At 48.7% G+C, this 22,249-nt stretch overlaps 1 protein-coding gene across 1 annotated transcript in view; it reads left to right on the plus strand.

Moving 5' to 3' along the window:
• Positions 1-1,509: 1,509 nt before the first annotated feature.
• The window catches only part of MEGF6 (multiple EGF like domains 6), a gene marked incomplete at its 5' end in the record, with an annotated part of 92,343 nt that continues 71,603 nt past the window's right edge, over positions 1,510-22,249 (plus strand). The window contains 3 exons of the mRNA XM_084220167.1: positions 1,510-1,595; positions 3,614-3,742; positions 7,937-8,046. Coding sequence (XP_084076293.1) covers positions 1,510-1,595; positions 3,614-3,742; positions 7,937-8,046 — 325 coding nt within the window. The remainder of the gene's footprint in view (positions 1,596-3,613; positions 3,743-7,936; positions 8,047-22,249) is intronic.

Here is a 22,249-nt window from a genome sequence, read left to right on the forward strand (position 1 = left end):
TCTTATCAAGGAAGAATGAATGATGTTTTCTTCCCATCCGTTAGGCTTGGCTGATATTTTACTGCTAAGTGGAAGCATTAACCCCCCTCACCTGCTCTTTTCTCTTACTCGAGGATTTATGGCACTGCTGTGACCTTGGGAGGGTTCTGGTGTAAGGAGCAGCTGCTTCAGTTCTTTCCAAGAGCCAGCAGCTTTTGGGCATGGCCCTTGGGGACTTTAGTCTTGATTAATGGTTGTCCTTCAGCCACAAAATATGTCCATGAAACTATCCCAGCCTTCCTCCTTCTTATGTTGCCTCTCTGATGGAAATCAGTACCTGCCCCAGGCCAAAGGAGCTCTGGAGGGCACTGGGGCAGCTCAGAGGTGCCAGGCTGCTGCTCTGATTCCTCCTGGCCCTTGGGGAGGGTTGGCTGGCAGGTGCTTGAGATGTTTAGTGCAGCATCCCTGCTCTCCTCCTCCCCATCCCGCTGTGCCAGCTGCTGTGTGCAGTTGGAGGTGTCCCTGCCAGCAGAATTTCCTTGGGAAGCAATCAATTTTGATATCTGTTGGAGTGCATGGGCAAGATTGAATCTCTGTGGGATGTTTCTCGAGCTTCTGGGAAAGGGATTTGGGCTGGTGTGTCCGCACACAGCCTTGGGTAGTGCAGGAGAGCTGCGTGTGGAGAAGCAGCCCCGAGGCACCGCTGCTCCATCCCTGCATCCTCCCCCTCCTCTGCTCGGGGCTGGGCACAGCTCGTGGGAGGGATTTCTGACTGACAGCGAGGAAAGAGGCAGGAGAGCATGTGAGGGAAAGGAGCTGGACCTGGGAAAGGCAGGGGGAAGTTTTGTTACTGCCCTGAGCCGCAGGGAAGCTGCTCTGGTGCGTGTGTGTGTGCGGAGTTCCTCAGCTCAGGATGCCCGTGCCTCTCTGGATGGAGTGAAGGATCACCCTGCCTGCTTCGGGAAGAGCCCCTGCGAGGTGAGATTCTCCTGCCAGAAGAACAGCCCTCCTTCCTCCTTCTCCTTCCCCTTGCCAAAGGCTGGATTTCAAAGTGCCTCGGGAAGGGGATGGCAGCTCCGGAGCAGCTCAGCCCGCATGGGGCTGCTCTGCTGGGCACAACCCAGGTCCTGTGAGCCCCCAGGTCCTGGAGCTTTGTCAGGAAGCAAATCCCAGGAGGAAAAGTCACTTCAGTGCATTTCACTGCGAGCAAACGAGCGTGAGAAGCCGGGTTTGGTTTGGGGGGAAAAAATCCAGCTGCAACCTGCGCTGTAATTTCCAATGGAGTGAAGAAAGTCGCTGAGCGGAACCCGAGAGGGAGGAAGCATCCAGGAAGGATAAATCCGTTCTCCCCCTGCCAGCACTCCCCTGTGCTCCCATACCTTTGTCCTCTGCAAGGACAGACAGACAGACACTGGCACGCTGGGAGCAGGAGCCTGTGTGTGGAGGAGGAACCGTGGAGCTGTGCTGGAGGAGGCTGCGGGATTCCCGGGATAACCTCTGGAAGCACCTGGAGGGAGAGCAGCGGCCGCGATGGAGTTTCCTGCCGTGGCACTGTCACTCATCGTGGCGCTGCGAATGTCCCCGCTGGCTGCTGGCAGCAAACTGCAGCCCCACATGTGAGTAGGAAGAAAAGAGCTCCGGAGGGGTTTTGTCGGGCAGGGAATGGAAAAGCAGGAGCCAAAGGCAGTGTTCAAATCAGAGAGTGGAGGGGCAGTGGGGAGGAAGCTGTTGTGGGTTTCTTTATTTGCTTCTAGATGTGCAGAAAGGGGAGCAGAAAATTGAAAAAGTGGATAGTCTTTTCTTGTAGGAGGGAACTCCTTGGTTTAGCTGAAACTTGTCTGAGTGCAAGAGATGATTCCTGTGTGAATACTTTGCCCTTTCTTCCAAGACCTGCTGCTTTTATTCCACCTCACAAATCTTTCTTATTCCACGTTCCTCCCCGCCCGCTGCTGTTACTCCAGCAGCACGTAGGCTGCTCTTTTTAATTACATTTTACAGTTACAGTTTGGTGTTAATCATTTGGCTGCTCTGGAAGACTTCCTTGCAAATTTGGCCTCCTGCCAGAAGATGGTCTCTTAGAGCCAGGGGATCACTGTAATTCCCTTTGTCCATGGTGAGGGGTGCAGACTCCAAGCCGCCCTCCCTGAGGGGTTTAATTCTTTACAAAAAAGCGTGTCCTTTAGAAGATAAAGGTTTTGGAAGAAGCAGCTTTTTCTCCCCACGTCAGGGTTTTGTGCTCCTGCCCTGACAGTTACTTTCAGGACTTCTTGGATGGGGCACTGGAGCAGAGCCCTGTGCCAGCACGCCGGGGTTGGAATTGAGCAGCCTGGAGAAGTCAGATGCCAGCTGTGACCTCTAAGCTTCACCATGTCCAAATGAGTTATTTTCACTTTGTTTTTTTAATAGAAAGTATCTCTAAGAAAACTCTAGGTCCCGTTGGAAGCAGCAGAATCAGCCCCAAATACCAAGTGGCTCATGGAGTCGGGGACAAATGTCTCACTCTTCATCCTTAGTTAAACCCACTGACTTGTGCTTGGAGAAAGAGCTGGGATTACAGAAGAAACAAAGTACATTTCTTTGATTTATTGGAATTAGCCTCACAGCTCTTAGCTCTGAATGAGCATGAAACCACCCCTGTGGCTGGTGGGCCTGGCACTGTTTCTTTTCCCTGCAGATTAACTCATTGAGGGGGTGGATGCAGGAGGTTGCCCAAACCCTTCCTGCCCTGCCAGCAGGAAATCCAGGCAGTGGGAACACTGCACCCCTCACAGCTGTGAGCCCTGTCTTGGTTTGAACAGACAGGTGTCTGCTAAGGAGGCAGGATTGCAGGATTCTTCCTTGAAATGGAAAATGCAAACCCCCTCCCTCTGAAATATTATAATTTTGAAACTAAGGGGCTCTAAGGCAAAGATATGGGAGTAGGAAAATTAAAAATACAAACGCAATAGTAAAAAAAAGAAAAAGAAAACAAACCACTGGCAGAGTCAGACCATGCCCTGCTGAGCCCCTGTGTGCCAGGGTGGGGGCACAGCCCCATCCCATGGGGGCTCAGCCCTCCTGCAGTCCCAGCTGTGGTTCTGCTGCAGCAGGATCCTGCACAAGGGGGGAGTTTTCCTCTGCAGCTCCAGGGCTGCTGGAGATGGGCCTGCTCTCCCTCTGGGAATGCAGGGGGCAAAGGCTGCTGTGCTGTCCCAACCCTCAGATTGTATCCAGGTAGGAATGCTTGGCTCCTCCCCTGGGCGGAGCATCTCCCCATGGGATGATGGAATTTAATCAGCCATGCAGGGACACTCACTGGCTGTGGACAGAAGAGATCTCCCAGCTAAACCTGAGACATCCCTCTGCATCCCTTGCATTCCTCTGCATCCCCCCCATCCCTGCATTTCTCTGTTCCAGGCTGAACGTGTGTGCAGAGCAGCTGCTGGGGGTCGTGGGGCTGTGGCAGCCCCTTGCAGCTGTGACCCCCTGCATCCCTCTGGCTCCCCAGCATCCCTGACACCCCTGTATTTCTCTTTTCCAGGCCGAACGTGTGTGCAGAGCAGCAGCTGGGGGTCGTGGGGCTGTGGCAGCTGTGACCCCCTGCATCCCTCTGGCTCCCCAGCATCCCTGACACCCCTGTATTTCTCTTTTCCAGGCCGAACGTGTGTGCAGAGCAGCAGCTGGGGGTCGTGGGGCTGCGGCAGCCGTGCGTGCAGGCGCTGAGTGCCCGGGTGTGGCAGCAGGACTGCGGGGGCCGCCGCTGGTGCGCGGGCTACGAGCGCAGGTGGGTGCTGCTCCCTCCTCCTGCCGGGAAATGGAGGGATGGAAACGTCCACAGGCGCTCCCAAAACATTGAGGATTTCTCTTAGATGAGTCTTAGTGAAGTAAGAGATTATAAAGGTGTGGGTTTTTTCTTAACACTGAGGGAAAAGGGAGTGATTCTAAAACGTTAATCTCTTATGATGATGAGAGATAGTAAATAATAAAATAATAATAATAAATAAAATAATAAACAATAAATCTGTAGTAGCAGAAAGCCCCTGAATGGGGAATAATGAGCATTGACTCCATGATTACAGAAGGCATTATATTATATTATATTATATTATATTATATTATATTATATTATATTATATTATATTATATTATATTATATTATATTATATTATATTATATTATATTATATTATATTATATTATATTATATTATATTATATTATATTATAATCATATCATATCATTCTACTGTACTATACTATGTGGTGGTGTTTGCAGGGGTCCCACGATGACGGAAGAGATGAGAACCTTGACTCCATGTTTCAGAAGGCTGATTTGTTATTTTATGATACATATTATGTTAAAAGAAAATGATATATTAAAACTATAGTAAAAGAATAGAAGAAAGGATTTCATCAGGAGGCTAGCAAGGAATAGAAAGGAATGATGATAAAATCTCGTGACTGACCAGAGAGTCTGAGACAGCTGGACAGTGCTTGGCCATTAATTAAAAACAACCACATGAGACCAATCCCAGATCCACCTGTTGCATTCCACAGCAGCAGATAATCATTGTTTGCATTTAATTTCTGAGACCTCTCAGCTTCTCAGGAGAAAAGATCCTAAAAAAAGGATTTTTCATAGAATATGTCTGTGACAATACTACACTACTATTATGAAAAACCCACTGCCCTTCCCAAAGAGAAGGTCTGTCCATTGTTCTCATTGTGAAGAAGCTTTGTCCTTGTGGTGGGCTGTTTCCTATCTTCAGACAGTGTTTGACATCTGTTTCCTATGATCCAGCCACGTTAATGGAATGACTTTTTCTCATCATGTGCACCGTTCCTGTATCTCTAGATATCTCCTCCTTAAAGGCCCTCAGTGCCTCTTGTCCGACAGAGCTGATGGCAGGAGCTGGGCCCAAGTGAGGGTTATTGGCTAAAATCACAGTAAATGTGGCTGTGGGGCAGGACCACCCATGAGGGCAGGGACTGCTGGGTCAGCAGGGTTTGCTGCAGGGTCACCTTGCTCCTTTCCCTCCCTGAGCTGGACCATGCTCAGGGCCACATCAGAGGAGCTGCAGCTGGGCTTGCACAGGGGAGCACGGGGCTGGAACATCCCCTGAGTGCTTGTCCACCTAATCTCACCATCCCTTGGGTTCCCAGCTGGCCAGAGATGGGAGCTTGGGCAGGAGGAGGGCTCTGAACATGTCTTAAAAAGGTGTGGCATTTACATTCTCTGGAAAAATCCCTTTGCCCAGGATTTTTCTCCTGGGAAGCTGAGAAACCTCAGAGAAAAAGGAAAACAATTCTTATCTCATCTGCTTCTCCTGTGTTGTGCTCACACGTGGAATGTGTGTGGAGATTGTTCACCCACAGGTGATTGTTCCATTGCATTCTGCTGTGAGTTGTTTTCACTCTTTGGCCAATTGGTGCCAAGCTGTGTCAAGGCTCTGGAGAGAGCCATGAGTTTTCATTATTATCTTTTCTGTATTCTTTAGTATAGTATAGTTATCTTTAATATAACATAGTGTCATAAAGTAATAAATTAGCCTTCTGAGAACATGGAATCAGATTCATCATTTCTCCCTGCCACGGGCAACCTGCAAATACAATAAAAAGGAGCTTTTCTTACCTGTGCAGCAGCCAAACTACAACGTGCCCAAGCTGCTTCCACCCTCCACCTGCTCTTCCGGCCTCATTAGGCAGCTACAAGCCTTTGCAAAATAAAAATGGTAGTTGTCGTTTCAAAGAAACATCTTGGACTCAAGACAGCTTTTAAGTCCTGTCTTTAGGAATTCCTCCTAACCTGTAATTGCCAGTAATTACCCTGGTGATGAGATCTGTGTCCTGGTAACAAAGGAGCAAACAGAGTCTGACTCTTGGCTGCGTTTGCAGGGAAGGCTTTGAAAGGATGGGTGCCCTGTCTGCTTCCACTTCAAAGGCTGGGAGCTCTTCAGCCCCAGCAGTCCATCCTTAAAGGATGGATTTGACACCACAAATCAAGGGACTGAAATGAAATAACTTTCAGTTCTGCTTCATTACAAATCTCAGAACAACCCAGTGCTAAAACTGTTCCTGGTGGAAGCACAGGAGGGAAGCCACTGAGGGATCTCACCCGAGGAGCTGTGAAATCCAGACAGGGAAAAGACTATCAGCAGAACATTCCCTGGGCAAGGTTTTGTCCCAGATCTGCTCTCTCTAAACTTCTGGGAGTTGCCATTGCAGCAAGCTTTTCCAGGAGCTGGGAGCTGCCCTGCCAAGCTCCCTTGTGCCGGGCAGCAGCGGCAGCGGAGCGCGGTGTCGGCGCTCGCGGGGATGCTGGAGCTGCTCCAGTTGGACCCAGCTCTGGCAGCTCAGGAAGTGTATTCACAGCTCCAGGATCTGGCCTGAAACTGGCCTTTGAGTTCCTGGAGGTGACTGGGAGAAGCAGCATCTGCTCAGCTGGAGCATCCTCGAGCTGTGTTCCTGGGGAAGGGATGTTTGTGCATCCCTTTGTGCAGCTTCCCAGTGAGTAATGACAGCAGGTAGCTTTGCTCAGCCCTCCATAACCAAGCCTGAAGGAATCCCAGTGCTATCCCAGAGGGACTGGAAGGGGATTTTCCAGCAGCAGGACACAGCAGGATTTCCCTGGGTTTCATTAGTTCTGGCTCATTCCCCGTTTTCTGTGCCAGGGACTCCTTAAAGCACAAAAGAAAAGAGAAACACTGAAGATAAAACTATCTCCTGTGTGGCTCTTTCCCATCTGCAGCACCCAGATACCCAGAGGCACTGAGGCTGTCACAATATTTGCCTGTCCTGAAGGGTCTGGAGTGTCCAACAGAGCCACCCAGGAGGGTGGGATGAGGCTGCTTGGGGCACTGCTAGGGCACAGGGAGCCCTGAGCTGTCCCACATCACTATTTTGAGCTTTTCCTCCCCATCTTTGTCATGTTCACACCACCCTGCATCCACCATCTCCCCTTCTCCTTCCTGGGCTGGGCTGGAGAGAGCTCCTGGTACCAGGAGGATCTCAGTGAGCTGAAGCCTGGTGCCTGTCAATTGCTTTCTCAGCTGCTTCTGGAACACAACAATTTCCTTCATAATTTGTTAACAGCTCATAGAAAGCCAAAAAAAAAAAATTATTGGTATCTGCTTTTATTTTTCTCAGCTGTGCTTCCACGTGCTGCTTGGCACGCAGGAGTTGCTGAAGGTTTCCTTCCCAGGGATTAAAGGTTCACTCTTATTTGGGTTGTTTTTTTTAGGAACATCCAGACAAAATCAAACAAGTCAACTGAGTTAGGATAAATATTTTCAGTGGACATGCACAACACATCTGCCGTGCCAAATATTTGTTGTTGTTTGCCTGATTTGCTTTGGTGGAGCAGTTTCATGTTCTGCCAAGGGAGCTTTTTTAAAAATACCAGCTTCAGAAGTATTATCTGTGTTTCAATTCTCACAAACACACAACACCAAATTTCCGGGGCAAAAAATGTGTCGCTTTTATTTATTTACGCTTCAGATCAGTCCCTGCTTTGCTCCCCCAGCTCCCACCCTGCAGGGAGCTCCTGGGAGTGTTAAAGGGACCCTCGGTGCTCCCTGCCAAGCCTTGCTGTGTCCAGCACAACTCTTGGAGTAGCTTGGTGTTGCCAGCAGGATGATGTTGATTTTTTAGCTCAGCAGACACCTGCTCCTGCTCACTAAGGCAGAAATACCTGTGCTTAAAATTTACATTTCCTTTGTGAGCAAGCAGCGTAAGGGAGGAGCTCAGAGCTGTAAATAGTCTAGAAAAGGAAGAAAAATAATCTTGGGTGTTGTGAAAACCTGGGTGTTGTCTCTTGTGTTCCTAATTAGAGTAAATTAGGAGTATTTCCTCAGCATCAGTAGAAAACAATGGCAGCACTTTTGCAAACCTCATTTTATTTGCACCCATGGCTGGAAATTCTGTTCTTCCCGTTTTCCCTGCCCTGCAGGAGCTGACTTTGGCTGGGTTTTTGTGTTTCAGGGTTGTGTATTACACAGGCTACAGGCAGGTGTACCAGCTGAGGTCCCAGACCACCTACAGGTGCTGCCCAGGATGGTCCCAGCTCGCAGGGGATGCTGGCTGCCTGCACAGTGAGTGTCACTCTGCTCAAATTCCTTGGGTTTGGCTCCTTTCAAGTCCTGTGCCTGCAGGAAATGCTCTAAAAATGTCTTTAAATCTCTTTAAAAATGTGCTTTAAAAATAAATGTCATGGGTTTTTATTAGTTTTTTTTTTCCTGGTGTAATAACAATAACAACAACAGCAACAATAATAATAATAAATGTAATATTATAATAATTTAATGATAGTAATAATCTGAATAAGTAACAGTGTTAGTAGTATCAATAATTATAAAATTATATTATATTATATTATATTATATTATATTATATTATATTATATTATATTATATTATATTATATTATATTATATTATATTATATTATATTATATTATATTATATTATATTATATTATATTATATTATATTATATTATATTATATTATATTATCAACAACACCAGAATAATATTAATAGAGAGAGGTTTGGGATCTCTGCATCCTCCCTTTCCCTGCTCCCTCCTGTATGCAGAGGTGGTGATCCTGGTGATTCCTGGAGGAGGGGACACAGCCACAGGGATGGGGTGGCACTGGTGTGGAGAGCCAGAATTGGAACTTTGGGATTCTCTGGCTGGATTCCTGCTCTCTTCCAGGGCAGTTCCCTGCCAGGCAGGCACAGGATCTCCCCCCCAGCTGTGGGGGAAGCTGTGAGATGCATTCAGGTTTGCACGTGATGGAGATGTGCAAATTTCAGCCTGTAAGATGATTTTATGCTGTTGTTGAGGAAGACAGAGGCAGCTTTATCCCCCTGGGCCCCACATTCCCCATTTCCCTCCAGATTCTCTGTCTGACACAGGAGGCAGCTGCTGTGTCACTCCCCAGACCCTGCAGCCCCGTCCAGCTGGGGAAAACATTTCACTGGGAGCTACTTCTGAGGTGTGGAGAGCAAGGAAAAACCTCCTGAACCAAACCAAACTTATGTGCAGCACCAAATGTTACCTTGTGCAGAGCCCTGCACTCTCCTGCTGCTGTGGGATCAATTATTTTGCTTTTCTAACCCATCACCTTCACTCACTCCTGCTTCATTGTGGATATTTTTGTCCAATGGCTTCACTTGCACACAGATGCTTCTGTTATAACTTCTAAACTTTTTAGCTTATTCCATACAACCTCAGTGCCTGATTGTTCTCTGATTTACACCTTGGAGGTGTAAATCAGAGAAGAATCTTTCCCCCAGAAAAGCAGCTTTGGATTTGAGTGATTTGAGTGATTTGAGTGATTTTAGTGACAGGCAGGAGAAGCAGCAGAGCATTTTGGGGTCTGGCCTGCCCTGCCCTCAGGGGAATCAGAGCCAGCTCCTTGTGGAGGCACTCAGGGTTGGGATTGACCTCCAAGCTGTCTCTCACAGCTCCTTGCCTTTTGTTCTGTGCCTTCCCTGGGCTTTGATGCTTGTAGCAAAGTTGTTTTTTTGGTTTTTTTGTAAAAAAAAGGATAAAAAGGTGTGTCAAACAACCAGTCTTTATTCTTCCCATTCCAAGCTGTGGTGCAGGAGAACAACCCACAGGGGAGAGGAAGCTCCACGGGTGCCTTGTGACCCCTGTCAGTGAGCAGATAATAACCTCAGATAATAACCTCAGCTGAACTCAGAAAAGCACCTTCTGTAATGAGCTTTCCTGCCAAGGAAATGAGTAATTCCATGCAGGAAGGGAGCAGAGAAGAGGAAATAGAGCTGCTCAGGGCACGCTCTGAACTCATCCTTCTCCCCACCAGGGCTGGGAATGGTCCTCAGGGGCTGCTCACTGCAGGGTTGGGCTGGAGGGGAGAATAGAGGGACAAAAGCAGAGTGACACCAGCCCAAAAGCTCCTGCAGGAATTGCTGCTGGGGAGCTGCAGGTGGATCATGACCTGGAGGTGGGGAGTTCAGTCCCCACTCAGCCCTTCAAACCCACTTGGATACCACTGGGTTCCCACCCAGGACGTGCTGTAACCTTGTTCCTGGGACAGAAAAATAGGTATTTATGTACCTCAAGGGCTACAGGCACAACGGGGAGCTGATCTCTGCCAGCCCTCAGCACAGACAGGGGGCAGAAATTAGAATTACATTGTTCTGTGAATCATCATCTGAGCCCCTGAGAGCAGCAAGGAGAGCAGCCAACGGGACAGCTCTGCCTGTGTGGCACCCACATTTTCTGGAAAAATCCCTTAGCCCAGGATTTTTCTCCTGGGAAGCTGAAAAGCTTCAGAGAAAAAGGAAAACAATATTATCTGGTTTGCTTCTCCTGTGTCTTGCTGCTTTGGAATGTGTTGGGAGATTGTTTACCTACAGGTGATTTTTCACTGGATTCTGCTGTGAGTTGTTTTCACTCTTTGGCCAATCAGGGCCAGGCTGTGTTGGGACTCGAAAGAGTAATAAGTTTTCATTATCATCTTTTTAGCATTTAGTAAGTATCCTTTCTGTATTCTTAATATAATATAATATAATATAATATAATATAATATAATATAATATAATATAATATAATATAATATAATATAATATAATATAATATAATATAATATAATATAATATAATATAATATAATATAATATAATATAATATAATATAATATAATATAATATAAATGCCTTCTGAGAACTTGGAGTCAGATTCATCATTCCTCCCTGCCACGAGGGACCCCACAAATACAATATGCTGGCCCCTGCAGGTGCCCCAAGGTGCAGAGAAAATGTATTGGTGAGAGGGTGAAGGGTTTGTGATGTAGGGGCGTGGTTGTATGGAATAAGCTAAAAGTTTAGAAGTTAGAAACATCTGTCATATATAACATATATATATATTATATATATGTTTTTTTAATATATATATATATATGTAAAACTCTGTGCAAGTGAGACAGAAGCCATTGGACAAAAGTATCCACAGTGCAGCAGCCCCTGCAGTGGGAGTGTTCACTGTTAGCATGGGTTGGAGGCTGGCTGGAGCAGGACTGGGCTTTCCTGCCCTTCCTCAGGTGTAATTTGTGTCTCTGAGCTCTTACAGGTGAAGAAATGTCCCCAGGACAGAGCTGTGGGGACAGTACAGGCAGGCTGTGGGCTTTGCTAGGAACAAAGAGCTCAAAAAGAGATGGAAAATGCCATAGAAACAGAGACCTGGCTGGTCTCACAGAATAGTTGGATTTGTTCCTGTCCTCTGTGCCCTCTGAAATGGTGACACCCAGCCTTGCTCCTGCCACCCCCAGGGCTGCCAGAGGGGAAGGCAGGGAGCCCTGACCCTGGCAGGGTTTTGTCTTTTGTCCCTTCTCTCCTGGTGGTAGCAGAGGGGGAGGATTTGCTGCCTTGCATTGCCCTCTGTCCTGTTCCATCAGCCTCTCTTCATCTCCTTGGAAAGGAGAAAGGTCAGAAGTCAAGGCACCCTTTGCATTTTTGGGATGGCATCAGGTTCTTTCCCTGCCTGATCACTGATAGTTTAACTCTCAGACTGAGCTGCCTCCTCTCAAGTGGCCTCTGAGATGCTGCTTAAATTCCACCTGGGCTCAATAACTCAGGTAAAGCCCACAGTGATTAGGTGAGGGGCCTGCATGTCTGCTGAGCTCTGTGATCTCCACTTTCAGCTGGAGATGTTGAAAAGCTGAGTCTGGGACTCTTGATGTGCGTGGAGGAGCTGGAGCTCAGCCACCCCCAGCCTGTCTGTGCTCTTGGGCCAGCCCTGGCACCTTCAGAAAGGGCAGGGTGAGGCACAGAGGCACCAAGGAGAGCTGGAGGGAGCCTAAAGAGGAAACCATGACTAGATTTGGGGTGGGTGACACTGTCACTGCTGTGTTGTGGCCTGGAGAAGCTCAGCCTGAGCTGCTGGTCTAAGTTGTCCTGAAGTCAAGTTTTTATCCAGGTGAGGTCCTGCTGTGTTCTGATTTTCAGCTCAGGTGGAGGTAAAGCCTGGCTCTAATTCTCCCCCCTCCTAAGAAGGAAGGAGGTAAAACCTGGCCCTAATTCTCCTCCCTCCTAGTCGGAAGAAGGTAAAACCTGGTCCTAATTCTCCTCCCTCCTCGGTAGGAAGGAGGTAAAGCCTGGGTCTAATTCTCCCCACTCCTAAGAAGGAAGGAGGTAAAACCTGGCCCTAATTCTCCTCTCTCCTAGGTAGGAAGTAGAATTAATGCTCATTTGAGGAGGCATCAGTCTGAGACGTGATGAGAACCCGTGGGATCATCCCTAGGGCTGAGCTGAATTGTAATCACCCCATTAAAATAAAAACTTCTGTTAGTCACAAGTGGCCTGTCCAAAGGCTCCAGAGTGAGTTTCCCCACACTGGGCTGGGCTTCTTTCTGCCAGCTCCACTGGGTTTTCACTCATCACCTGGTGAGCAGGGAGGAGTGCTCCTGGGGACCTGCTGTCCTTGTTTCACTGGCACAACCCTGGAACCTGACAGGATGCTCAGACCTGGCACAGCCCTGGAGCCTGGCATGTTATGGAGCCCTGCACAGTTCTAGAGCTCAGCACTGCCCTGGAGCCTGGCATGTCCCTGGAACCTGAGGGAGCTCTGGAACCTGGCATGTCTTGGAGCCTGACACAGACCTGGAACCTGGCATGGCCCTGGAGCCTGACACAACTCTGGAGGCTGGCACAGCACTCATGACTGGCACGATCCCAGAGCCTGGCACAGCCTAGAAGCCCAGCTCTGTCCTAGAGCCTGGCTTGTCCCTGGAGCTGGGCACAGCCCTGGAGCCTGGCATAACCTTGGAGCCCAACACAGCCCTAGAGCCTGGCACAGCCCTGGAGCCCAACACAATCCTGGAGCCTGGCACAGCTCTGGAGCCTGGCATAACCTTGGAGCCCAACGCAATCCTGGAGCCCAGCACGGCCCCAGAGCCCAGCCATGTGCACCATCCCAGGGTGGCAGCTCAGGTTTGTGATGCAGGTTGGAAGCTCAGCAGGAAATGTGTCCAGCTGACAGTTTAATTTCCCCAAGAGGCAGCTTTGCTTTGTCCATCACCTCCTGGCTGCTGCAGGCTCTTTGTTTAGTCAGCTGAAAGGCTGTGACTGAACTCCTGAACCTCTCACCCCAGATGGAGCTCAGTGCTGGTTAAAAGTCCATCCTGGGCTCCCCTGGGGGCACATCTCTGCCCAGGCAGGGGGCTGTACCTCGGGGAGCCCAAACATTGCTTTTCTTCAGGGCTCTTCCTCCTAAATCAGTCTCATGTCTCCGACTTCCCTCGGATCCCGCCTGGCTGAGCTCTCACAAAGCACACAGCCTGGCCTCTGAGCAGAAGGCGGTGATGCTTCCCATAATTTATTCTTTCTCTGAACAGTGTCATTACCCTTTCCCCAAATTTCATCACATTAAACTCTGTCGCTCTGAATTAGGAGCTCGTTTGCAGGAGGCCTGGAGGGCACGGAGGGGGAGACCCGCAGCCCCCAGCCGCCCTCGGGCTGGGAAGTAGGTTATTATGATTTCCACTCGGTCTGTGCCAGCCTGCAGCACAGAGCAGGGAATTGTCCAGCTCATTCAGGAAATCTGGGGCACTGCCAAGAATAACACCCCTGTCTTCTAACCCCTGATTTGTGTTGCTGAAATTGCTTCTAATATTTTCCATTGTTGTGCTTTGGGTCTCACTGAGCTGCTCTGAGAGCTGAGTGCTGCTGGTGAGTTGGGCTCCCTTGGAGCCAGGCCTGGCTCTGCTGGGAACCTGATGAAAATGTGGTTTTTAGGTGTTTAAGGTGAAAGATTCAGGAAAAACCAAACCACTGTGTAATTTGGCCAGGCAACCCATTCCCTCTTGCAGTGCCTGAAGGAAAGGACTAAAAGAAATACCAGCCCCTCTTGCATGATCAGAGCTGGGAAAAGCTGGAGGCTGCAGCCCTGGAACACCTTGGCACACACCTGGAGATGGGAAGTTGTTGTGCAGGGAAATATTTGCAACCCACAGGCATCAGGATGAGCAGGGTGCTTGGCAAGAGCTTCCCAGTTCCAGTGCTGGGGATTGATGCAGAATTGATCTGGGATCACTGGAGTCCCCAGGGATCTGTGGCCATGGAAAGCAGCTGAAGTGTTAGATGAGAAGATAACTGGCTTTGTGAAGCAGCATTTCATCACGGGCTCATTAGTTCCAGGAGAGAGTGTTTGGGCTTCAATGCTACCTTTGTGTTGTAAATAATCTCCTCTTCTGGAGGGAGGGGGTTTGAAAAATCATCGTGTCCTTAAAAGAGGCAATGCTGAGGCTTGTGGATTTCAGCTCTAGGGTGTCAGAGGTGCAAAGTTTGTGGGGTTTGGCCTCACCCAGGGTGTCCCTGTGTGGTGAAAGAATTGATAGAAGAAAGGCCCTTGAAGCAGGTCTGGCAAGACTGTGTTTTGATGGCAAATGTGATTATTTGGAGAATGGCACATTCACTTAAACCTTCACAAACCCTCCCTAATCACAGCTTCCCCAGTCAGTGCAGCCTTGGCAGAAGGTGTTGTGTGAGCCAGGAGCAGGATTTAGCACGGAGGAGAAATCAGGAAGTCGGTTGTGTTCCTGTAGGAAAAAACAGAGCCAATATTGGATGTATGGGAGATTCAATAGTGGGAACACAGTAACGTGGTTATTAAATTTCCACGTACAGTGGGTTAGAACTGATTTTTCAGGCGTGACAAGCTGACACCCACCAGCTCTGGGTTCCTTTTGGGAAGGTAATCCCCGCCCGTTCCCAGCTTGGATTTCGTGTGGCTGCCTCAGACTTTTGAGTTGCCTTTGACAATTGGTAACTTCGCAGATTTATCTCCTGGTGTGCACAAGCTGTCCTGCCCCAGAACTGCAAGCCCTGCCGTGCACTGTTTCCATCTGTGATCCCTTTTTCTCTGAGTGCACAATTAGTGTTTTGGAGCCGGCATGGGCGGTTTTGTGCCAAGAATTTTGGAGCCATTTTGGAAGCCTGCACGGGGTGCCAGTTATAATGACACGAAATGAAATGTGTAATCACAGACCTGCTTTTTCTGTCACTAATTAGTTACAGCTTTAGCTGGAATGGGAAGAGAAGCCAGGGGGGCTCCCAACTTGCAGGCAGGAGGGAGAAGCTGCAGCCAGCACAGCCCACGTGCGTGGGGGACCCTCGGTTCAGCCAGTGCTGCTGTAATTGTTGCCAGGTGGTCCCAGATTGTACAAGGGGCTGTAATTTAATCACAGCTCTGCGTGTTTAGTTGGTAACTGACCTGAAGGCCCTGTGACTCCTTCCTGGGAGGCATCAGTTGGAATGGATTGGTCCCCAGGGCTCTCCAGAGTCCTGGGCTCAGCACAGGGTTGGGGTGGGTGAGAGGGAGCTGCTGGACCAGGGGTCACCACTGTGTATCTTGCTCTGTGTCATCAGTTGATGCTCTTTGCTCCAGGTTTTTGGGAGATGTATTCCTAGATGTATTCCTACCAGTCCCATTGCTCTTGGAGCTTGGAGCAGTTTCTTCAATGAAAAGAGGAGGTGAGGGAAAAAGAATGAAGAGAGGAGCTGGCCGTCACCACAGCTCTGTCCAGATCAGTGAACAGAGAGAAAATTTCATTGTGCAAATCTTTAAACGGATTCAGAAGGGAAGATGGATGCTTGTTCTGCGTTCTTACCCCCCAACAAAGCACCACACACATGACAGTGCCCCTGCTCACAACGTTTCTGCTTTTGACATCAGCGTTCCCCAGTGGGAAATATAAACCATGGTCTGCGTTTGGTGAGTTATGAGAAGCCCACACTCCCCTGGAGGAACCATAACCTTGTTAGTGGGTTCGTGGGGACGATTTGGAAAGGTGGATTTCAGAAGCCTAATTGAGCATTCTGTGTCTCTGTGTCCATTTTACACTCGGCTGGGTGAGAACAGAGAAACGTGGCTGCTCAGCCTTACTTACAGTTTAGCTCCATTTCACCCTCTGGGCTGCCCGAAGGTGACGCCACCATGGGGCAGCCAGCTCCCAGGGAAGCTCAGGGCAGAGGTGGGAGCAGCTCCCAGTGGACTGTTCTAGAAAGACCCCTCCAATTTCAGCACTAGTAGCTTGTGTTTGTGGCCTCGAGATCTTGCATGAGTTGTTTTCTGACTGTTTCACCCACATGTTGGCTGGAAAAGCATCATTTCACCACAGCCCTGATGTTTTCCGGTGATTCTCAAGGAAAGCTCTTGGGCATTCCCTGAGGTAATTTCCTTCCTATCCTAAATTTTGAGTATTTGTGCGATGAGCACCGCGCTGTCAAGCAAAAGAAAAAAAAAATCAACTTTCCAAAATGGTTAAATGTCAAGTCTTCTTTTTGCCAAGGTCAGGGTTAAATGTGTGAGATGGTATTTCTTGTTGGGACTCAGATGTTTATTAGTTCTTATCTATGTCACAGTCTCACAAACCCTGAGTTCTACAGCACTGCACTCTAACAAACTGAAAATGGAGCTGTATCTCTCTCTACAAGGCCTTTTAAGGATAAACTGTCCAATTAAGAAATGACAACTAAAATATTTGTACTTTTAATCCAAGAACCAACCACCTGTGGCCCATGATGTGGACTTTTTTATCCAATTACACAAAACCACCCAAACCCATGGAGAGGAAGGAGGAGAAGGAGGACCAGCCTCCACCCTAAAACCTCCATCTTGCTTTATATATATTCCTATATTCTAAAACCCCAAACTCTTAAGTTTTCCACCCTGTGATATTTCACACATCTGTTCAAACTCCACACCCACAATCCCAGTGCTATCAATCAATTTTGGAAGCCTTCTTCACAGCCTCAGGTCAAATGCAGTGTTCTCTTGGGGGTCAGTGCCTGTCAGCAAAGTCTAAAATTCTCAGGGTTCCAACAGTTAAACAGTGTTTTTTAATGACTGTTCAAGTGTTCTCTGGGGCTTTGGGCTTATCACCAGGGATGGGGTGTTTGCCCTTCTGACGGTGAGTGTGGGATCATCCTCATCCTCCTCCTTGCAGCCACCTGTGGTTACGGCATTTGTCTCAAGGCTGGGAGTTCCAGGAGGGATCCTTGCAGCTCTGTCACTGCTCCTCTGGCTCCCAGGGCCCTCACTGCCAGCACAGTAAGCAGCCCTGCCAAATCCCTCCTTTAATTCTGAGCTGGAAGAGGAGAGCCTTTGGAGCGAGGGATGCCCTGATTTATTTACGTTTTACCGCCGCCGTTGTTTTATCTGCAAAACCCCAACAATCTCCTCTTGGCTTTTGCGGTGCTCGGGGAGCTGGGATGTTTGGAAAGGAAATACTTATCGTGGCTTGCTGTGAAACACAGCTCCGTGCTGCACAATGGCCTTTATTCCTGGCTGCCATCCGTGGCAGGATTTGCTGGAATCAGAGAAGGAAGCTGATTAAAGTTGGGTCAAACAAAGGAACCCCGGGGTCACAGCCTGCGGGGTGAGCTCGCCCAGGGCAGCGTGGCCACCTCGGAAAGGAACTTCATATCTTTGGCCAGGCTGTGCTTTGGGGCTGCTAAGCTTTATTTAATTAACCTTGGTGAGATATGCAAGCTCCCTCTTGGAGGTTATTGAGTTTCCTGGATTTGGTGGCTCGCAGATGTTCTGGGTTGGGAACGTGATAGTCCATTGCAAACAACCCCTAAAAGCTGGAATGTTCCTTGGACTGAGAACACGTTCCTTGGGATGCAGGGACACATGGTTGTCTCTCTCCTCCCTCTCACTGCTGAGTCTGCAAGGTCCAGTGTGGTGTTTCATCTTTTTTTTTTTTTTTAATTTTTTTTTTTAATTAGGGTTGGGATTAAATGTGTCAGATGTTTATTAGTTTTCATCTATATTACAGTCTTACAAACTGTGCATTCTAGAGCACTTCACTCTAACAAACTGAAAATGGAGCTGTATCTCTCTCTATAAGGTTTTTTAAGGATAAACTGTCCAATTAAGAAATAACACCTAAATTATTTGTACCTTTAACCCAATAACCAACCACCCATGCCCAACAATGCAGACTTTTTTTATCCAATTACACAAAACCACCCAAACCCATGGAGAAGAAGGTGAAGGAGGATCAGCTTGATTGGAGTGGTGGTTGGCTTGATTTGGAGGAGAGGAAAATACTGGAGTGGCACTGATGTTACTCACCCTGCACGAGGGACTTGAAGTTGGGGCTTTGGGTGTCATATTTTAAATAAAGGTCTGAGATCCTGAATATCTCTTGTCAGATCCCACTGTCACCATTTTGGCAGAGAGGTGGGAATGGGCTGTGAAAAATGGATGTCCAAGGAGGCACAAGGACACAAATTATGGCTCTGCTACCTGAAGTTAAAGGCAGAAAGCTGTCCAAACTCTCGTGTTTTGGAGTGAACTAATTACAAGGAACAGGCAAGAATGTGAAGTGGAGGGGATAAATCATTCTTTGTGCAGCTTGTCCTGAGTTTGTAAAGCATTAATTGCCCTGTTGTCTCCTGGCAGAGGAAAGCTCAGCTGAACCAGGAGCATTCCTCAGCATTTGCAACCTCAAATTATTTTCATTCCAGGGTGATTTATATTTCACACCCAGGGCAGAGATGACCCCCTGCCATCCCCTTCTGCCAGACAGCACTTTGCTCTCTCCCAGGCCTGTCATTTGTAAAGGTTTGAGCATTTTCATTGCCTGCAGGTGAAGGACAGACACAGGCACAGGGGACTGGGGACAGTGATCATTTTGCCAGCACCCTCAGACAGCTCTCCTGACCTCCCAGTTTCATTTTAACTGCGGTTCCCATCCTGCTTTTAAAGAGATGTTGCCCCTGAAAAATTCCAAAAGACCAATGAAACAGCTGTGTTAACCTTAGCTTGCAGAAAATTCGTATTATTTTTTTTCTTTTTCTTGATGCCTTGGTTATTTGTAGCATTTTTCAAACCCCACAGTCCTTGCCACAGAGAATGTGCTGATTTAGGATACAGGAAGGCCCCAGTCACAAGATCATCCTTCCCTTCATCCTAATTTCTTACTGGCTCCTGTCAAGGGGTCTCTTTGGTAAATACTTTTTTTGGACAAATAAAGATAGTATTAGAAAGATACTCCAAAAAAGATACTTTTTTTGGACAAATTTGTTGTGAAAAACCTAATTGTCTGGATTTTCATCTTCTCTTTCACTGTTGAAAGTGCTCTGGGTGGTTGGCTCTGCTCATCAGTCAACATTTGTGCTGGATTTTCCTAATAGGATGAGAGGCTGCTGTGGGGAGGGACCCCTCACCAGTGACTCATCCTTTCCTTATCTGCCACCTGTCAGAGGAGCTGTCCTGCTGTGTGAGATGATGGTTCCTCCTTGAGAAAGGATGGAGAGAGGACTGGGCTGGAGTGGCTGTGGATGTGGGCAGGACCAGGCTCTTTGGTGAAAAGGACACGAAAATAACCCCTGTGAGCAGAGCTCTGCTATTCCACGCCTCGCTCACCCCCAAGAAACCCGGGTCTGATCCGAATGGAGCCGTTTTTTCTTGCCTGGAAAGAAACACAGATGTGTTTTCTTTAGAGGCAGGACTCTCCCTGTCCTGGCCAGACTCCTATCAGAGCTTTCAGCACGGGATATTTTTGCTGGCCAGCCCCGAGCAGCAGCAGCTGGGTGTTTACCCTGGCTGGGGTTTACCCCAGTGCTCTCCTTCCAGGGTGAGGTGCTGTCCTTCCTGCTCTCCTCAGCTGCTGACAGGCAGAGCTTTCCCTCATCCTCTGCGTTCAACCACCCCGTGGGGAAGGCACAGCCCTCGCTGGGGCTGTGGGAGCTCTTGCAGGAAGCTCTGCATATGCCTGTCCAGGTTTCAACACCTTTTCTGTTGCCTCTTAGAGGCTCTTTGATCCTGTCAGTGTAGAAATGGATTTTTTTTTTCCCCTGTTCTACTCATCCACCTGCCATCAGGTGAGTTTTGCATTGCAGCAAACTGCAGCTGAGGTTGAGCTGGACAATAATCCAGTCTCAAGCTGCACCAAGGGAAATTCAGGTTGGATACTGGGGAAAAGTTTTTCACAGAAAGGTGATAAAGTTCTGGAATTTTCTGCCCGGGGAGGTGGTGGAGTCCCCATCCCTGGGTGTGTTTAACAAAGCCTGGATGTGGCTCTGGGTGCCAGGGTTGAGTTGAGGGGTTTGGGCTGGGTTGGACTTGATGGTCTTGGAAGGTCTCTTCCAACCCAGTGATTCTGGGAATTTGGGGGAATTCTGCGATGAATTTGAGGGAATTTTGGGAATTCCCAGGAACCAGGGAGGTGGTGGAGTCACCATCCCTGGATGTGGCACTGGGTGCCAGGGTTGAGTTGAGGTGTTGGGGCTGGGCTGGACTCGATGATCTTGAAGGTCTCTTCCACCCTGGGGATTCTGTGAATTCTGTGAATATTACAGTGACCACAGCCTGAGGAAGCAGCCGAGTTGTCCTGAGCTCCTCTGGTATCTTCCATCCTTGAGAGATGAGAGGGTTGTAAGTGGAGCATTCAAAGTCTGGGCTGAGGCTGCCTTTAGAGCTCCTTTTTGGGGGGTGGATGTAAATGATCTTTCAGTGCAGGCTCATTGCTGGAGGGAGGGGGTGTCAGGCAGCCTGGGCTCTGCTCCAAGCCTGCCCAGCCTTCCTGGGAATCCTTGGACCACCCAGTGCTCTGGGGCCCAGGGCTGGTGAGCCCATCAGACCCCAGTGAGTGCAGCAGGATGGGACCTGTGTGTGCTGGGGCTGGGGAGCTGGGTGTTACTGGTGTTATTTACTGGTGTGTCCTGCTGGAAATCAGCTGCTGGGCTTCACTGGAGCCTCCCAGCAGAGTGGATTGTTTCAGCAACACTCAGGCTCCCGGGGCTCTGATGGGGGAACTGTGCTGTTCCTAATTAGCCTGGCTGTGTTTTGGAGCACGGGCCAGCCCAAACCTCCTTTTGCTGGCACAAAGGAGAGGTCAGATGTGACAGCAGGGTCTGCCCTGTCTGTGCCTGGAGGCCTGCTTGGGTGGCTCTGTCACTCTGTGAGTAACACGGTGCAAAGCACCAGGACTCCATCAGAAGGGTGCATGAGAGGGATTTGTTAGAGCAACATGTTGCTTTTATACTTTTTCAAGATTGTAGGAGGGTCGGGGGGTGGGACGGTGGGGATGGATGGAGAGCAGAGATCTCTGCAGCCAGGTCAGGAACTTGGGGTTTATTGCAAAGGGTGCAGGGCCCTGCTGGGAGCTGCCAGCCACAGCTCAGAGGAAGCCCCAAAAAGAGAGAAAGAGGTAAAGAGGATGAGAGAGAGAGAGAGGATGAGAGGATAAGAGCGTAAGAGAGCGAGGTTCCCCTTACAATACCATAAATCTTCTTGTGTGCTGAATATTCTAACTCTCACTAACCAATCTAGTACAAGATACAAATCCTACAGCATTTACATACAGCCTATAAGAATCATTACATTACCATGCTGTGTTTACATTTCAAACCCTAAAAACTCCTCTTTGGGCCCCTTTTGCCAAGCTGGCAGGGTCTGCTCTGCCCCTTGGACCTGTCTGTAAGCAGAGGGTGTTGTTCCATCCAAAGGGGATTACCTTCAGCTGGCCATGCCATTGTTTTCCAGTTGTTCAGTAACTGAGGTATCTCAAAGCTTGCTTTCATTTCCATCTCACTTATACTTTCCATTTTCTCAAAATCTTTTGCCAGACAATCATATTTATGAGCCTTTCCTGTTTCATCTTCCCTAACACAAGATATTTACATTTACTTAACAGACACATTCACTGCCCATTAGTCATAAGAAAGAAACAAAGTTCTCAATAGGTGAACAAGGAGCCACGTCACTCTGTGAGCCAGCTAAATTCTGCATCTTTTAACTTTCTCTCCTTCATCACGTCGCCATGGTGACAACCTTGGTGTCTTCCTCGAGAGAGATATGGGGCTTTCCTTATCTTTAGGAAGGAAAGATATCTTTTGCTGGCTCACAGGAACAGCACAAAATGCCTTTCCTACTACCCTGCTTCAGGAGAGCAGCGTTGTCCCTTTCTTTTGTAGCACTGCCCTCGTTTGCCCAGCCTTTGAGGTGTTGTTTGATTGACTGAGGACCCGATGTCTCCTGCTAATCTCTCTGGAGCTGTTCACTTGGAAGCCCTTGGATGTGTTAGGGCCGGGAGAGAGGGGTTTGCTGGAGGCCAGAGAAACGTGGGACTGCGAAACACTCAGAGGTGCTGGAAGCTGAAACGGGAAGGGTTTAGCCTTTGGAAGCAAAGGAAAGCACAGGCAGTATTTTCTTGGATCCAGGAGCCAGACGCTCTTTCCAAGGCGGAGAGACTCGCGTGACAGCGCCAGTTCAGGCTCAGGTGACTTCCCCAGCCCAGTGCAGCCTTCAGAATGACGG

The sequence above is a fragment of the Fringilla coelebs genome, assembly GCF_963513975.1.
Source record: "Fringilla coelebs genome assembly, chromosome: 22".
NCBI classification, from domain to species: domain Eukaryota; kingdom Metazoa; phylum Chordata; class Aves; order Passeriformes; family Fringillidae; genus Fringilla; species Fringilla coelebs.